Source organism: Calonectris borealis, chromosome 6 (genome assembly GCF_964195595.1).
Source record: "Calonectris borealis chromosome 6, bCalBor7.hap1.2, whole genome shotgun sequence".
Classification (NCBI taxonomy): domain Eukaryota; kingdom Metazoa; phylum Chordata; class Aves; order Procellariiformes; family Procellariidae; genus Calonectris; species Calonectris borealis.
Genome location: NC_134317.1, coordinates 11497359 through 11516269, shown reverse-complemented (window position 1 = coordinate 11516269; position 18911 = coordinate 11497359). Strand labels below are relative to the sequence as shown.

Genomic DNA, 18911 nt, shown 5'->3' with positions numbered 1-18911 from the left:
AATATTACGAACGACCAACCTTTAATTCGCTCAGAGCACCTTCTGACCCTCTGGCTGGTCAAACTGCCCCAAAAGCTTCTTTGCACCATTGCAACAGCAAAAAGACACCATACCAGGTGCCAGGATCTGGCCATGCCTCTTTCCAGAGGAGCTCTGTGTGTGTCCGAGTGGATCAGCCCAAGCGTGAGCGGTGCTGTTAGTCTGCGCAGAGACACCCTGACCCACCCAGACCCTCCTCACCCCCTGTACCCCAGAAACTTTCTTGAAACTACGTGGGGAAGCAAAGCCAGAATCCAGAGGGTTTACACTGGCTATCTATGATCCATCCAGCTCCAGATCACTTCCCCAGGGTATTGAGGAGGTTGCAGCCCTGCCCTGAGCACCCCACGCATGGCAGGGGCAGCCGGACTGGGTGCAGCACACCGTGCCCCCTCCCGCCTCCCCGCAGCAGCACAGATACAGACAGAAAGACAGCATTTTTATGCTGCAAAAAGGCAGCAGGCTCAGCCACAGCTGAGCCCTACCACTCTGTACCTACCCTTATTTTGGAAATGGTAGGTAGCTACCGTTGATGGGGAACCCACAGCACCGGCCGATGGGTCCTTCCAGCAGCGACTCCAGAAGAGCCGCAGACTTCGGTGGTGCCTTAGTCTTGACACCACAGCACTGAAACGCTATTGCTACACTGACAGGTTTTATTGGCTTGATTAACTTGTTAATTGAAATAGTTCCTTATTCTGTGCTTCTCTTTATTAGCTTGGATGAATGCTTCATAAATAAAACCATCACGACCAGACTGATGCTACTAAGGCCTCGGTCCATGCGGTACAGCCATAAAGCAGCGAGCGGGGCCAGCAGCAGCTCCCGCAGCAGCCGTGCACGGCCCCGGAGCCCGGGCTGGCCGGCAGCAGCACCCAAGCAGGCAGCCAGCGTGCACCTACAGTCGGCTGGGCTTTGGTCTCCGCTTTCACCCAAGGGACGGCCCAGCACCTGGTTTGGTAGCTCACGGGACAGAGCAATCCCCTGCTCCTGTTGGCCAGACTCCTCCCGAAATCCCTTTTGCAGGATTGCCTGCGGGTTTGAAGAAGCGGCTTTATGTTTTGGCAGCACAGGCACTGTCCCAGCCATAGCAGAATCCATTTGAGTTTTGCACTACGACCACAGCAAGACCAACTGCCTTTCTAGCCTGGTACCACACCCCCTCCGCTAAATGAGCATAATCCTCTGCCACCTCCTAGGGATGTGACGGTGATGGAGCCATTGGCCTCCGCACGGCGCTCCGCTGGGATGGGGAGGATGGAGGCAGCACGCAGAACAGCCTGGGAGCTCAATCACAGAGGGTTTCTGACTGCCAGCTCAAAAATTCGGTTCTGTAAGAGCAGGTGAAGGAAGCCAGTTGTCCCAGAAACCCCACGCTCCTCTAAACTCATCAGTATCTGCAACTTTTGATACTGAAAATAATATTCCCGGAGGAAGGCACCCCCGCACCAGCCAGGCCGGCATCAGCCCCCGCAGATGCGGCAGCAACCATCCGTCTCCCTCGTCCTCCCAGCCACGAGAGAAAATCAAAGCAAATTAAATTATCCCTCTGAAGTGGTGATGGCTGCTGGAGCAGAGCGCGCTGCGAACGCCTGCTGAACGGGCGCGGGCTGGCTCCGGCGGTTTGCTACTGGGAAATTAAACTTTGTGGAGAGCCCAATAACGGGCTTTAGCTACAGGTATCCCCTGACCCGCTGGGCCCTGGTCACAGCTTAGCGCTCGCATTCACTGCGTATGGAGGTGTAAATCAATACGCATCACTATGTGCTCCCTGCCAGTCGGGTTACACAATTATATCTTGGACCATATTCATTCACCACTTAAATATCACACAAAGTGCTTTTACAGACTGAGGCGAATCCAGCCGGTCGGTGCACGACCCTCGTTACCTTCAGGGGCTGGGGAACGGGCAGGGAAGCTGATCTCTTATCTCCCTCCTTTTCTGAAACACTTTTTTTTTCTTCTCTTCTTTTTTGCTTTTAATTATGTACCTCAAAGGAGCAGAGCTGAATCTATACAACTCCAGGGACTTCACGTTGCCAGCACACCAACCAAATCCACTTAAAGCTCACAGAGAGGAGCAACAAAGATGCCCGAGACAAGAAAACCCTGCAGCCTACGGGTCTTTTGATAGCAATGCGGAGGCGCGGGAGGGGATCCTCCCACGTCCCCGTGCTGCAGGGGGAGGAAGCATCCTTCCTGTACCACCCACGGTCACCTGAAATCGTATCAAAGCTAAACAGCAGCATCTTACACCTCTCTGCATCAGCACGACTGCACGGAGAGCCGGGTTTCTGCCCCCCCAGGAGCCACGAAACCCGTCCTGTGACATTTGAGGCAGGTTTGGAGGCAATACGGTACTTTTGTGCAAACGGGCATCGTCATCATCTTCTTCCCTCGCTCCTAAATTTGCTGCTTCCGCATACAGAAAGTTTCAAAGACAGAAAGTTAAAAAGAAAATGTAAATAAATGCAGACTGTTCAGCCCCTCTCTTAGGGTTTCTCCTAGCAGCCAGCCTAAATCTCTGCTGCAAGCTAAGCCGATTCCTCCTCGGGTGATTTCACACCTTATTTCCAGGGCTCCCACTGGGGAAGCTGCAAAGAAAGGCGGCAGCTGGCACGGGAGAGAGGGAGAAAGGACGGAAGGCCGGACACAGATGGCAGAAAAGCAGATCAGCTTCTCAGTGCAAGCCCATTGCCGGCGGCCCTGCGCTGTGCCGGGCGGCATGGCAGGGCACCGGTGCGAGTCAGAAGTAAAGGGAAAAGGGACATTGCAGAAACAGGGGGAGATCCCAGCCATAGCCACTTTGCCGGCAGCTCGGTGCCACCTCCACTGTCCCTGCGGTGTCACTGGAATTATTCCCATTTTACAGATGGGAAACCCGAAATAAGGAGACCTGCAGGAGGACAGAGCTTGTAACCGAACCCCTGCCCAACCCGGGCTGGTGGCAGACGGTGCCCTTCGGCTTGCCCGGCCCCACGTAAAACAGCTGCCAGGAGGAATTTCATAGAGGGGTTTGATGATGCTTTAACTCTACTGTCACCAGCCTTCTCCCTTCCTAGTTCATCTATTTTTTCCCATGTTCCTCTCCCCGGATTCAGCCTGTACTTTAAACAACACACGAAAGCCATCTGTCCTCATTTCTTCACCAGAGAAGCCTGCGGTGGGTTTGGCAGGGAGAGGTGGCAGATGCGGTCCGAGGCGCGGGCAGGCCGGGGAAGGCAGCGAGGCTCCGCAGGGCAGCCTGAGCCCGCCCTGCTCCCTCGCCCCACGCTTTGTGAGAGACTCAAAAGCCCCATTTCTGCTCCCACTGCTTCACCATCTGCTTGCTAAGCCCTGCCTGAGAAAGGGCTTTTGCCGCCTAACCTCAGATTCGTTTCAAATGGAGATGTAATCTTCATTTCCACGTAGCGCCGGGCTGACGGGTTCACAAGAAACGCTTCCCGTCCTACTTCAAGCAAGTGTTTTCAAAGGTGAAAAACATCTCAGAGGGGTAGGAGCAGTGGCGAGACAGACAACAGGGATTTCTCAAGCGCTGACAGCTCAACCTGAGAGTGATTCAGGAGCTCCCATCAGCCCGCTCCCGTAACACCAAACAATTCCCTTGACTGACAAGCATAGAGCTGTAGCTAACAGCGAGTGAATCGCGGCTGTCAGGACCCAACGTAATTCATGATGCCGTTTGCTAGGGAGCGCGCTACTGCTGGGTTATTTATCATTCCTTCATGATGCGTCCCCCGTTCCTTCTGGATGGGGTTGACATGATTCACGAGCACCTGTAGCTGCCGAGCACGGGCAGTACGGAGCAAAGCCTCCGCCGCTGAGCCGGGCGGCCAGATGCTGGTAGCCAGACAAATGGCTTTTCCAGCATGTGGACAGATAGTTCGAGCTTTTCAGACTCTTAACAAAGGAAACGCATTCCTCTGCTGACTTTCAGGAGTCATCAAGGTCACAGGAAAAGATGCCAGATAGAAAGCTGAGATGAAATTAAATAGTTTTTTCTATCCACCGAGGAATTTGCGCAGCTCTCATCAAATAATAGGCGAGCACTTTGCTGGCAAGTTGCAGATTTTATCTTCACGAGGTTGAGAGCAAGGTATGACGGCGTTCTTCTCTCCTGCTATAGAGGAAAGTGGCACTTGAAGTGGCACAAAGAAGTGGCTGAGCTGGGAACAGACCCAAACCTCCTTAATTTCAGTGCAGTATCCTAGTCACCAGGCTGCTCTCACACAAACGCTGTTGGTTAGGAGCTTTCTAATCCATTGCAGGGTACATCTGAGTTGCTATCCCCAACTATACATTTGGTTTAGCGTGGATACATCTTACAAAGGCACGCTTTGGGTTTGCGAAGAAAACTGAACTGTTATAAATGTAGTTTTGTCACATTTCCTGAAATTTTATAGCTCCGTGAAAATAAACTTAACCCTGAGTATCAAAGCATGATATTCTCTTCACATCAGGAATTAAAAGGTGAAATTTGATGGTCCAGCTCAGGCAGGCGATCAATCTTAAAACCTACACAGGACTATTTTGACATATTGGCTTTCCTTATACCACCTACAGACACCCAGCGCTTCCCAAACTCATCGAGAATTGGTCATCCTTAGAGATATGTGTCGTCTTCGGCAAGTAAGTGAACCAGTTTAGTGGGTGACACTTGAAATGAGCCCTGTTCTGGGAAAAAATATGGTTTATCCTGTGCTGAAACCAAATTCAGCGTCATTTGTAACGCACCAAACTAGTCATTGCTCCTGATAATGACACTGTAGATGTGGCATGCAAAGGAAAATGTGACTTTATGCATGGCTAATTTGACAGTCTGTAGGCGACCCAGGGACAGAGGGTATTTATAGAGAGCTGATGGCATCTGTCCCCACACCTGGATGCGGGTCAGCACCTAAGGTGAGATGAGGGCACGTCTGAAGATGAGCAGTAGGTGACTCAGACCCTGAAGACCACCTACAGGAGCCACCAATTTCCCACCTGGGAAGCATTTTGGTGGGTGGACATGGTACCCACCAGAGCCTTCCTCAAGCTCCTCTGTGAAGTTTCCACCGCTCACCTTCAAGTCAGTCCACGCAGCTACAACGTGTTTACAGTTTCCCACCCACGATTCCCATCCCAAATCTTCACCCATTGAAGTGCTTGCCTGTACCACGATGGGCTGGGCAAGGTTAGAAGTGCTTGGGAGAGGGATGCGGGGGGGGTAGGGGGGGGCTTGCACTTCGCAGCCGATGCAGCTCTGGGTGATGCCGGGATGCTCAGCAACCCTCGGTCGCGGTGCGGCGGAAAGTGCGCGGGGGGTCCCGCGCCGCGCGGATCCCGCGCGGCGTGGGACCCCCGCGCACTCTCCGCCGCACCGCGACCGCTTGCCGGGACCAAATCCCATCCCCATCCCCATCCCCAGGCGGAGCGGGGCACTCACCCGGGTTGCCGGCGTGTCCCGCGGCGGGAGGCGAGCAAGAGCGGCTGAGACGGCTTCGGGACGGAGGAGGAGGAGGAGGATGAGGAGGAAGACGCCGCGGGGAAACGAGGGGCAACGACCCAGCCGGCGGGACCAGCCCCAGCAGCAGCAGCAGGGTGCAGGCTGCCGGCATGGCGCTGGGGGTGGGTGGAGGGGGGGGGGTGGTTGTTCACATGCCCGCAGCGGGGCAATGAATAACCACGCAAATAGCGATTTTTAATTAATGCACGGTGCCCCCCCCCCCGGGGCGGCGCAGAGGGCGGCCGCCCCGGCCTTAAAAGTGCGGGGTGCCCATGGCGGAGGGGGTGAGGGGGGGGGCCCGGCCAGCAGCGGCAGCAGCCTGCGGCCAAGTGCCGGCGCCCGAAAGTAAAAGGGCAGGCGGCGGAGGCTCCTCCTCGAGCCTGACATCACCCAGCCGCGGCTCGGCTCGGCACGGCACGGCCCGGCTCCGTACGGCCCCCCCCGGCCCGGCCCGGCCCCGAGCGGCCGCCCCCTCCCGCCCCGCGCAGCCGTCGGGCCGCCCGCTCCCTCACCCGGCTGTGTGTATTATTATTATTATTATTATTATTATTATTATTATTACATTAATATAATTTTAAAATTTATTTTTATTTTTACTTTTACTTTATTTTTCCTGACGCATCTCCCGGCCGCGCCGGGCGAGCGGAAAACCCCCTTGCCCGCCACCCCCACCGCAAGCCGCCGAGGAGGTGCCCCGGTGGCGCAGCGTTACCGCTACCGCGCTTACATGCAGACAGCGCGCAAGTCCCGCGCCCCGCGCAGCGGCGCCCGGCGGGGTGCGGCGGCCCCGCTCCCGGCCACCCCCGCCCCGCTCCGGGCAGTGCCGCCCCCCGCGCATCGCCCCGCGGCACCAGCTGCCGCACGAAGGCGTTTTGCTCTCAAGGGCAGCACCACCCTGTTTCGTTTTCCAGGCCCCACGCGCGATGGAGGTCAGGGGGAGCGGGCCAAAACAACCCGGCTGCGAGAAGGGCGTCCTGCTCGCCGCCTCGCCCTGCGCTGCCAGTGTCCCACACGGGGCGACGGGCCAGTCGGCTTCGTTAGGCTCCCGCGCGTGTTTTTAAGCTACGAGGAAACAAAGCCAGCGGTGGATCGGTCGAGCCCAGGGTGATGTCTCTGGCTGCGACCATACAGCTTCTGAAGCAGCTGAAAACCTGGCCGGTTGTGCGCTGCTCTGCGAGACTGAAAAGTTTCTTTCCAGATGAGTGTGGTGAGCATTAGATAGCCCCCAAACTTAATTCCCATCGAGATCAAGTCTTTGCCAAATAAATTAGAATCTTTTATTGGTTATAAAGCTAACTCGCTGTCTGTTAAACGCCAGCAGCAGCATTTGAGGCTGCAGCTTCTTGCGGGGTGAATTTCCCAGGCTGGGCTGTCCGGGAGGCAAAGGATTTCCCTTTATTGTTCTGAAATTCCCTTTCCTAACTTCGCGCTCCTGGTTCTGCGACAGAGCACGCCTCGGAGCAGCAGGTCGGGCTTTGCCGAGGCTGCTGGCACCCCGATGCGCCCGGTTTAGCGTCCCTGCTGAGCTCTCCCTCTCCCCTCGGAGCCCCTCCTGGGCCTTTTGCTTTTCCCTCGAGCCGTTTCAGAATCAGGCTTAACTTCCACAAGCCAAGCAGAATCCAACCTTTCAAAGGGGGGTGGCAAGTGACAACACACCACCTCCAGATAGCTGCAGCCTCAGACAAAACCTGCATCTGGTCCACAGCCCCCCACTCCCCGTTTCTCCCTTCCCCAAAAGCAGAAGTAGATGCCTGATAAACACAAACTCTCCTGAAAGCCTCTTTCCACCCAAAAGGTGGCACTGATGAGCCCACACCAGCGTGGTAATGTCCTTGGTTTTACCCAGAGCCAGGACTTGGTCTCCCCTGCTCCTATGCTTTTTTCTCAACACGCGGGTGCTTTCTGCACCTTCCCACGCAGCGTTGCAATGAAGCACACTTGGAAATCTTCACTCTGATGCTTGTGTAATTATAGATTAAACCATTGGAAAAGGCAGCCCTTTGAGGCACCCCTCTATCAACCCAGTCTCTATTCTCTACAACTTTTGGCATCTTCTTGCTTCAAATTTGCTTAAAACTCAAGGAACAAGTCAAGCTAGTGTCAGTCTGGGAAGTACTACACATTAGGAAATGAAGCACAAAACAATAACGATGACACTTTAATTATACAAGTAAACACCCCAGTCCTGGCAAAGGGGGACAGCTGAGTGACCCAGAAACCACAGGCAGTTACCAGCAAGGTGCATGACCCACACAAGACATCTTCAGGCTCCTTCAGCCTATGTCAATGTACTTACACATTCTTTATGGAATAGGTTGTGTAAAAAAAGCTTCCTCACTGACAAGGTGAAGATACCAATACACAACTAAGTAACAGACCATCATTGAGTTAAAGCCCAGGTGAAGAGCTGTGAAGTATTTTGATACTTTGGGAGATGGCGCAGGGAGCGTAGAGCAGCAGCTCAAATACTTGGGGATATCTCTATACATGAAATGCAGGACTCCACATTACCAATTCCTAAGATAATCAGTAATATCAGTATATAATTATGATTCTTCAGAAAGTTTTGTTAGTCCCTGGAACAACAGTCTTGCCAACAAGCAAATCCGACACTTTCCTACATCCTTTAACTATGCGATACAGGTGAGGCAGCAGGGGCAGGGAAACCTCTCCGAGGTCACCCATACGCCATCAGGGCTGCGTGGGGCACATCAAAGCCAAATCCAGCCCTGACGTGAAATGGATGCTCTCGTGTCCACTCACTCTCAAGCTTGAGGGCCCTAACGCCAAGCCTAGAGCTCTCATCCCTTTCCCCCACCTTTCCCAAGAGACTTCCCCGACATCTAAGCCACGTAGCAGCTCTCTGCTCCTACTGCATCCTCCCAAGCTGTAAATCCAACCAGCAGGAAACACGGTATCAAATGCTTTTCCAAAAAAATCTCAATAAATTCTTCCTACTGTTTTACTCAACAGGCGCATCGAGAGCAATAGCAGAAGCAGGCAAATGCAAAACAAACGTTGCTGAAAGAACAACCGCTGTCCGTATCGAATGGCTCCATCTCCCCGTGCCCCTGCGGTGCATCCATAGCATCACCCATGGAGCTGTGAGCAAAGACCCGGATTAACCCCCTCTGGGCAGGGGCGCTAACGCCCCCTCCCAAATTGCCATTAAACCTGCCCGAGCTGCTTCAATGCTGCATTTCTGAATGAAATGGGGCATTTGTGACCGTGAGGTGGGTGACCACAAGGACCGTACGCCCGTACGCATGGCCAGCACCAGGAAACGCCGGCCAAAGGGCCCTGCGCTGCCCTTGAACCGGCCGCATCCCGGCAGAGCTTAGCATAGGTGGGAAAACACAGCGCCGGGGCTGGGGCTGGGGATTGCCCGCTGCAGCCTCCGATGCACATGGCAGCGGTGAGGCTGCTGCCTTCGCCGGCCCCAGCTGGGGCAAAACCCTCGCAGTGTGAACCCGTGCGTTTAAACCAGTATTTACCATCAGAAAATCATCTCTTTCCTCTCTCTATCTCGGTTCCAGTCATGAGCAGCACGTTATTCACAAGCACCTGGAAAGGAAACACCATTATTCAGGCAGTTTTTGACTTCCCAAATGCAATCCCTTCCCCTCCCCATGTGCTTAACTTGCCAAGGTTTAGTGGCTGTAAATTTAAAGCTACTGTGTTTTCCTGCCATGTTATTTTATTCCTACCTTCACCACTTCGTAAGGAATATCCCTGCACCAAAGAAGTCAATTTATGACTGATATTTTTGAGCTTCAGCTCCAACAGACACATGAAAAGATGGAGGGAAAAAAACCTCACTTTTTTTTTTTTATTAAAAAAAAATGGATTTTTTTTATCCATTGGGACTGCAGAGGGTAGCGTGGTGGGGATACCACCCCTGCCACCCACGTGCCGCATTAGACACCCTCCTGGGAGCCGGGGAAGAAGCATGGGTGGTGGGAGGAGGATGCGCTGCAGCAGGACGAAGGTGGCTGTGTGGAGCACGAGCGCTCAGTGAAGGCCACCGGCGCTTGGCTTTTCCCCGCGTGGTCCCAGAGTTGTTTATCCCCGTGGCGTGACTGCACGCTCCGCTGCCGCACCCCGCTAATAATGGTTACAGGGCAGCTCCGGGCTGAGGGCTGCTCCCCTCCCTCCTTCAGAGCAGAAAACTAAGAGGAGATTTAAATGCATGAAATCATGCCCGAGGAGTCGGCTGGACCAGGCAAACCCTGATGTAAAATAATGCCATGGCATCCTCCTGAAAGAGGCTGTGACCTCAAACGTCTCCCCAAATTATGTATAAAATGCATTTAATGCTTCCATCTGAAAGCAACCAGCACATTCAATACACGAAGGACCTAACAACAAACAAACAAACAAAAAAACAGTAACACAGGAAGCCTTAAAACATAACTATATAAAACATGATTGAGATCATGTTGATTAATTGAATCCCACCCATCACCTCGTTTTTGGGGGAGGAAAACCGTAGTTTGTTTTTATTTCACCTTGATTTCCACTTTCCAGTCAGAGGGGCTGGAGACACACGACTGAATTTGCCCAGTTCTGCATTTTTTCAGTCTGAAATCACCAAAAACCCACGGGGTCTCTACAGAAGAGGCATCTCTGTAGCACTTCGTCAGGATTACACTGACCGGTCCCTTCTCTCCGGTTCTATAGGAGCCTTTCACAGCCCCGGCCAATGTCATGAAACTCCTGCAGCTCCCTTGAAACTCAGCCCAGATCTGTCCAAAACTTGGATCAGCCTCATAAACCTCAGACAAGTTCTAAGCTGATGATGAATTAAGGTACAAAGTGAATATTTTCTACTCCTGGAATTTGTTATTAAAAGTCCTGAGTTTCTGAAGTGGACAGATAGTTCCTAACTGAGTAATTAATTACCTTCCCCATCTCGTCTCCATGCCGTAAGCCGTCCATTAATGGATCCCAATCATCCAAAAGGCACTTAGTACCTGATCATTTTTCTTGAAATTTTTTGGGGGGTGGTATTTTATTGATTTATTTTTACAAGAACTGCTTGCCTTGTACCTCCCTTGGAAGCTGCTTGTTCCAGATACTTGACATTTGGAGGTCAGGATGGATATGGGTCTTGTGATCTCATCCTTCACAGAAAAATGCACAACAAATTAAAATGACGTTGCATTTTGAATCCTGTCACTGGAAATAAATCCCATATTTTCTGGGGAAAAAAAAAAAAACAAAAAAAATCAGCCATTTAAATCTTGCTGGGAAGAAGCAATTCGAAATTTCTGATTTATTTCTTTTAGGACCCTTTTCAGCCAGCTCTGGTTTGGAGCGCGTCAAGAAAAACCCGGCCATTTCGGAGCTGAGCAAAACACCGCACAGCAGCGCCCTTAAAATCCAAAAACAAGCCCCTGCCAAAGTTTACGAGCAACATTTGGATCCGATAAAGTTACAGGTGCGTTCCCTGACCACTGCCTTTCTGGGAGCGTGCCCGTGCTTCCACTCGCTTTGGCACGAGGGGGGCAAATCCCAGGTATGGGGGGGCACAGGCTCAGGCGGGTGGGGGGAACGTGCATGAGGGTCACGTGAAAAAAGCCACAAGGGGCAGAAGGTGGAAAGGGAAGGAGCCTCTCTTGTGCTGTACGGGCTGTAAAGCTATTTATTTCTAGCCTGCGGTTTGCTGCTAGAGCCTCTCGTCCATAGCTTTTAAGGCTGTTACTGCTGAGGTCTCACCTCGTCCCAGGCTTAAGCGATGCTACGCCAAATCTGGCTCTCAGCAGCACAGTACTGCAGAGTCAGCAACATAAGCAAGTCCATTATAGAGCTCTTTTACATGGAGTTACCAAATTTGTAGGTTGTCTACAAAATTTTCTCTCTTTTATCCCAATAATTGCCTTTTCTAAAATTCACCAGGCAAGGGCAATAATTCAAATAACCTTGGTTTCCCACTAACTTAAATGTTAATCCTAGGCTGGCTCCTGTGATTCAGCAAATCTCTTCCAACCTTGCAGGTGTAGGTATGATGCTGTTTAAGAAACTCTGCCTGTCTGAACCATGGGTGAGAGCGTGCCAGCTCACGGGGCACAGAGAGCCCCCCGTGCCAAAATTCAGCCATGCACAGAAGCATCATTCCATTCTTCGCCACTTCAGCACTGTGGTCACGACTGCCCATGAATAAGTGACCCTGGCAGGTGTGTGACTTTTTGGCCACCATACACAACGAAGGCCTTCCAAGGAAACTCAAAGCTGACCAAGAGAGAGCCAAGAGGGCAGAAAAAAAGGTTTGAGCTAAGCTATGGATTTAAGAAGCTTGGTTCTCCCCGTGCAGACTCCTAATGGGACACACAGGCAGATCCAGGTGGATGATGACAATTTATACCAACTGAGGAGCTGTCTCTTCATGCCAATATCACAATAAAACTTCATTTTTCTCCTGCCCATTCTTAGCCTTGACTGTGCTACAAGTTTTTTGAGGCAGAAGATTCTGATTTCCAGACCCGTTTAGTGCTGTGGGATCACAAACGCAGCATGAGCTTCCAGGCAATACTGCAAGGCAAGTAATAAAATATTTATCCTCCACTGCCTTCTGTGCTTGTATGCTCTGCAAAGGAAGCCATCAAAACCAGAGCCACCAATTTACAGTTGGAGTCTTCAAAAAGAAACAAAACCAGAGCTTTTACATCCACATCTCTCTCGAAAACAAATCTTTTCGCACCCTGACCCATTGCAAAACATTTTCATTTCTCAAATCATAATAATAAAAAAGTAAAATTTCCAGCTGAAAAGAAAATAATTAGAGATGCTAACAAAGCTTACATGGCTTAGAAGATGGGAGGGCCTTTTCATCATGACACTAACCAAGTTGCAGCCTAGACGGGACATAACGATGCTCAGAGCGGGTCCCAAACCCACTTTCAGGGAACCTGAATATTCATGAAAGCCGCAGCATCTGGAGTCACAGCCTGGCTGCCGGGGGGTGAAAGCAACACATTCCCACTCGCAGTGGCAATCCCCACCCACATTTCTTCCCTTCAACCACTAACCGTGAAGCTGATAAATTCCTACCCCTAATTTCACCTATTTTTTCAGAGTGCTACAGAAGCTACAGATGTTTTTGACATGACACCCCAATCTTTGGCAACGCAACTGCTTTCTTTCTTGCTGGGGAAGTTTCCTTGATGTGCAAAGCCCTGCATTCCCGTATGGCCTGAACTCATCGAGTCTCAACGTTACCCAGCCAGTGGGGTCATCGCTGCTAAAACAAGGCTTCCCTCCGCTCTTACCATTAACTGTGCCAGAGCTAACGCTCCGAGAAAGATCAGCACGTCCCTTTTCAAGCATTAAGCAGGAAAGTTGTTCTACTCATAACCTGTAACGGCAGCACAGAAACCAGCCCGATGCGGTGCGTTCCTCCCGTGCAGACATGAGGGGAGGAAAGGACCAGGGGCCCGTACTTACTGGTGGCGGAGGGAGCTGGCTCCCGCGGCGCTGGCGGTGCCAGTGGGGAGGTGGAAGAGTTTCTCCAGCAGCAGCATGTGGACCCCAAAGACCAGAAAGCCCTGGCACGACATGCTCTGCAGAGCATCTCCTCCGCCACCAGGCTATTGCCATCCGGCGCCGATTCCAGCCCTGCCGCTGCCTTTTTCCAGAAATACCGAGGCACGACCCATCCCTGCACCCCAGAGCCCTCCGGACGTCCTCTCACCGAGCCCCTGCACAGCACGATGCCTCCCTCCGGCAGCCGGCGGAGGCTTCGCCAGCGGGCAAACGCAGCGGAAACTGTTCCAGAGGACGTTCGGATGCAAAGGGCTGCTGGAGCTAAGGAAGGGGCAGGACCGGTGGAAGGGGACAGCTGCTGCAGACTTAGTCGGCAGAAAGCGAAGCTGTGGGGCACTTTCCCAATACTGCTAGCCCAAGGGAGAAGCTGCTTGTATTTTTGCCCCATTGCATCTCAGTTTTGGGGAAGAGCAGGGACTGTGGTGTCAGAGGGGCAAACGCTCCCCACCACCAAGTCATCTGGCTTCAACCAGCGCAGCTCCCAGGCAAGGTACATGGCCAAGGGACCTTCCCCATCCTCCCTCTCCGGATCTCCTGATTGCTGCCTTATTTTAAGGGAACTAAATTGGTTAGGAGCTAACAAAAAAAAAGTTAACTCAGGAACTTCTGCCGGTTAATCACTTCATGCCGTGCTCTGGGGTTTCCGTTTGTCCAAGCTACAGAGAAACGCAGGGCTGGGCAATCCCCATCTCGGGAGGGAAGGCACCCCCCAGTATTTTGATGCCACAGGACTTTATGAAATACAAGATTTTACAGTAATGTTATTATGGTTGTGTACCAAACTGTAACAGGGGATAACACAGCACCATGCAGCTTGCCAGCGGTGGATCAGCACCGAGGAGCATTTGGAGTTTGCACAACAGCAGTAGCTGCCAAGGTCAAGGATGCTACGAGCCCAGGAAGGGCTCTCTGGAGCCGCTGGTCCCAGGGAACACAGGGGAGGCTTCAGCACTGAGCCACATCCCCACAACAGATCCAGACTCTTTGGAAACCAAAGGCAAAAGGCAATGGAAGGAAGGAACCCTGGAAGGAGCGTTTTCAACACAGAACGACGGACTTGAGGTGGCTCAAAGCTGGCCCCACAAGCATAACTTCCCTCTTGTCTCTATTGAGATAATTAAGGTTACAAACACTTGGTAAAAGACCTGCAACCTTGAAAAATAAATACGCTTTCATAGAATCATAGAATCATACAGGTTGGAAAAGACCTCTAAGATCATTGTGTCCAACCGTCAACCCAACACCACCGTGCCCACTAAACCATGTCCCTAAGGGCCTCATCTACACGTCTTTTAAATACTTCCAGGGATGGTGACTCCACCACTTCCCTGGGCAGCCTGTTCCAAGGCCTGACCACTCTTTCAGGAAAGAAATTTCCCCTAATGTCCAGTCTAAACCTCCCTTGGCGCAACTTGAGGCCATTTCCTCTCGTCCTATCGCTGGTTACTTGGGAGAAGAGACCAACACCCACCTCGCTACAACCTCCTTTCAGGTAGTTGTAGAGCGTGATAAGGTCTCCCCTCAGCCTCCTCTTCTCCAGACTAAAAACCCCAGTTCCCTCAGCCGCTCCTCATAAGACTTGTGCTCCAGGCCCTTCACCAGCTTCATTGCTCTTCTCTGGACACGCTCCAGCACCTCCATGTCCTTCTTGTAGTGAGGGGCCCAAAACTGAACACAGGATTCGAGGTGCGGCCTCACCAGTGCCGAGTACAGGGGCACGATCACCTCCCTGCTCCTGCTGGCCACACTAGTTCTGGTACAGGCCAGGATGCCGTTGGCCTTCTTGGCCACCTGGGCACACTGCCGGCTCATGTTCAGCCGGCTGTCAATCAGCACCCCCAGGTCCTTTTCCTCTGGGCAGCTTTCCAGCCACTCTTCCCCAAGCCTGTAGCGTTGCCTGGGGTTGTTGTGGCCGAAGTGCAGGACCCGGCACTTGGCCTTGTTGAACCTCATACAATTGGCCTCGGCCCATCGATCCAGCCTGTCCAGGTCCCTCTGCAGAGCCTTCCCACCCTCGAGCAGATCAACACTCCCGCCCACCTTGGTGTCATCTGCAGACTTACTGAGGGAGCACTCGATCCCCTCGTCCAGATCATTGATAAAGATATTGAACAGGACCGGCCCCAGTACTGAGCCCTGGGGAACACCGCTCGTGACCGGCCACCAGCTGGATTTAACTCCATTCACCACAACTCTCTGGGCTCGGCCGTCCAGCCAGTTTTTTACCCAGCGAAGAGTGCACCTGTCTAGGCCGTGAGCCGCCAGCTTCTCTAGGAGAATGCTTTCTGCAGTGTGCCAGGATTGCTCTCTTCTTCATCTCAGCAGAAAGCCTCCTTTACTTCCCTCTGTAAGAAAACTGGAAGAGCCAAAGCTGCAGCTGGCCGGACCATGAGATGGGATGGAGGGTCCCCCCACAGCTGGGGTGCCAAGTGCCGGCAAGCTGAACGACCCCAGTGCTCAAAGGCATCGAGCGCACCCACAGCAAGCACGGAGAGGAGTTTCTGGTGTCTCACGCTTTATTGCACAGGAGGAGAAATAAATAATCTAAAGGCTGAAACGCTCAGAGATTAAAGGAAGTGAAAGGCAGTGATTTCCCCCTCCTTTTAGCATCAGAACTGATCTGTGGTGCTGGGACTCGCCTCAACCCAGAGCCCTCCCTCACACCTCCCCGGGTCTCTGCCAGGACCCCTGCCTGCAGGCAGACAGCGCTCAGCCAGGGGTTTTTCCCCGGGGAGCAGAAGCGACAGTGACGGGGGTGTCCATGTAAGACCTCACCCCACCCCACAGCCACTGCTCACCAACCCTAAGGTCTGCATGGGAAATCCTGCGGCATCCCCAGCTGAACCTCCCACATCCCAAATCGTGGCAGCGGGAGAAACGGCTCCCTGTGGGACCTCATTATGGGATGGGCTTTAAGCAAAATAAGCAAGGATGAGGCTAAACGTATTTTGTTAAGGCACTTCTGAATCATCTGTCCCTTCAGCCAGCAGATGCTCTGTTTGGACCCAGCTATGTTGTCAGGTCCCAGGTCTCGCGTCACAAAGGATGTGGGAAATCACTGTGAACAGCTTCTAAGACATCATTTCACAGTTTTACAGTAGAGGTCATTATACTGCAATACTGCATTTAAATGTGCGATTCCAGCTGTGAATATATTTCGTAATCTTCTTGCACTTGCCACTGATTCTGGCCTATTGTCTAATGCCTTAAAGTACTTTCTAAGACCTTGGTAATTGAAATGCTGAGGTAGAAAATTACTGTATTACAAGCAGGCAAATTCATGCCGAGAGGAGAAGTGAATTGACCTGGAAGGTCGCATCCATCTGTGGCGCTGGCTCCTGCTGCCGATGTCACCACTCCCAGGCACAAAGCGTCCCTAGTCACCCAGAGGACATTTGAAATGGGGTGTTGTAAGCTTTTATAGCGGTGACGGTCTTTAGAGTTCAATAGCGCTTATCATTGAATTCTTTAAAAGGGTTATGTTGTCCTCAGTAACTCCTCACTTCCCTGGACTGGCCCTTTCATTTGCATTTTTTCCCCCATTTTGGATAAGATTTGAAACCTAGCAATGTTGTAGTTTGCATAAACAAACAAGCCTCGAATATATAAATAACTATTGACATCCTTTTCATATATATTCAAGTATTTCACAAGGCATCGTGGTAGCCGTTAGCATTGCCAAATGCTTTTTGACGTGATGGCTTGATTTTTTTGTGTGTCCTTTACTGGAATTGATTCCCAAACCCCTCTCTGCTGATAAGCGAGGACTGGTGATAGCGGTCCCGCGAGGCGAAGTCTGCGTTCTCCTCGGTGAGCTGCGTGGTCTCCATGCCAACTGTTGCAAAGGACGGTGTCACCACGATCTGCTCCTTGGGAGATGGCCTTCTCCTGCAAACAGAGAAGCAGAGGCGCCTGCATCACCCCTTGTTTGCCATCCATTAGCAGCCGTGCTCTCGGCTGCGCAAACAAGGCAGGGCGCTGCGAGAAGAGGCTAAATCCTTCTCGGCATCCTCGGGAGGCATACAGCTAATCTGAAAACATTTTTCTTAGAAAGCGCACAAAAAATAGCCTTCCTTCCCCCAGCAAACACTGGAAAATATATGTTTTCTTAACAAATAAGCTTCCTCTTTGGACGTTGGCTATGGCAAACACTTTCCACACCGTGCAGGAGAAAAAGGAGCATGAGCCATTTCTAATGAAAAATATCCTTCTTATAGTTTCCTAAGCTTTAGTGTACAATTATTTTTGTAACAACTCTTTTAAATGAAAGAGATTTTCCTGCAATCTCTTTATCCCAGAGGCTGATTTTAAGAAAACCTTATTGCTCCTCTGCAAACCAAAACTGTAAGAGCTTATAGCACCGACTCAGACCTCGCTGAGCACCTAAGAGCTTTAGAGGTGTCAAGGATCCTTGGTTGCCTCCAACTCTCTTGTGGTCTAATGGGATTTCTTCTTTATCTCCAATTCATTAAAAGATCTTGCCTGGATTTCAAGAAAACAGAGCTTAGGAAAAACCTGTAAATGACTTCAATGCAATTTCTTGCAGCGTAGCAAAGGTGGGCTTCAAAATGACCCACTCGACCCCCAAGCAGAGCCGAAATTGTCTTTGTGCCAGCAGCAGCAGGAGCCCTGGTGCTAGGATAAGGCGACCAAGCTGGCTGGCTGACCCAGAGATTGCACTCTTCGGGGAGAGGGAAATAGGATCAGTTTCTGCCTTGGGCCCTGGCCAGCTGCCACTCAGCCCTCGGCAGGGTCTCTGCTCACCGATTGCACTGATGGGAGCACTGGGACTGTGCCGGTCTAGTCACCCGCGGGATAAAATCCGCCCGTGACAAAAGCACCTCTACCCACGAAAAGTGGGGCTGGCTCTCCGGGCGGGATAGTTTTTCCTCTCCACACATGGTAACTCTCCATGAAGCCTCGCATCTCCACCAGCCTCCCATGGGGAACCTCTGACAACGGGCAGGAGACAGGGCTGAGATGCACCGAGGGACAACTGGGAGGAAAATCCCGCTCTATCATCATAGCTGCACCGAGCTAAAATGTCCTGCCACGAATCCGCCCGGACGCTGAGGTGGAACCGGACAGTCAAGTGTCCGGGATACAAAGCAGTGGGGTCTGACTCACTGTGCCATGAGTAATTCTGGCAGCGCTTCAGCATCCCTGTTCCTATCCTCACCTCCTCACCCTCGGCTTGGGCTCGTGTCACCAGTCCAGCAGATGTTGTGAAAAGGGGTGGGGAACAACCCCTTCCTCCAGACGAGATATGCAGAAAACATAGTGCACACCCTCTGCACCCCCTCCCTCCTCTTCTGAGGTCGGGCTCTCATCCCCTAACGCTTAGGCAAGCGCGCTGCTTTACACAGCTGCCGTGAGAGGCAGCGGTAGCTGTGTGAACAAAGCTCTTCGTGGCAAGAGGTGTGCAGGACGGGTGGGTCTTCAGGGACCCACTCCCATACTCGGAGACATCCACTGGTCTGGTAGAGAGAGGGATGGATGTGATGCGGGAGAACCGACTTCTCTGTTCTCGGCCATGCCACAGACCTGACGTGGGGACCTAAGAGAGGTCCCGGCACCCCCAGCTTCTCTCCCAAACCACCCTGCTACCAAAGGCACGTGGCCATGCTATACGGACTGCAGGCAGAGGCAGGAGCTGCCAAGACAGACATGGGCGTGTGCCAATGCGCTTAAATGCCTGGACTTTAAAGAAGCCACCAAATTTGCCCACCTAATGCATGGCAGCTCCTGTTGTGCAGTCCTTACTACAGTGTTCACCCACCGCAACAAAAAAGTAACCCAACAGATTGAGAACCTCAAAATCCCACTGCATTGTACAGCAGCAGAG

At 52.2% G+C, this 18911-nt stretch overlaps 3 protein-coding genes across 4 annotated transcripts in view; 1 reads left to right on the top strand and 2 right to left on the bottom strand.

Annotated features, from left to right (window-relative positions):
- Positions 1-5636, bottom strand: part of HEG1 (heart development protein with EGF like domains 1) — a 57336-nt gene extending 51700 nt beyond the window's left edge. The window contains exon 1 of the mRNA XM_075153887.1: positions 5465-5636. Coding sequence (XP_075009988.1) covers positions 5465-5636 — 172 coding nt within the window. The remainder of the gene's footprint in view (positions 1-5464) is intronic.
- Positions 1-18911, top strand: part of PARP9 (poly(ADP-ribose) polymerase family member 9) — a 542373-nt gene that overhangs the window by 156142 nt on the left and 367320 nt on the right. The window lies entirely within an intron of this gene.
- SLC12A8 (solute carrier family 12 member 8) overlaps positions 15562-18911 on the bottom strand; it is a 70604-nt gene continuing 67254 nt past the window's right edge. For both annotated transcript variants that reach the window (XM_075152806.1, XM_075152809.1), the window contains one exon: positions 15562-16954. In XM_075152806.1, coding sequence (XP_075008907.1) covers positions 16789-16954 — 166 coding nt within the window. In that variant the 3' untranslated portion in view covers positions 15562-16788. The remainder of the gene's footprint in view (positions 16955-18911) is intronic.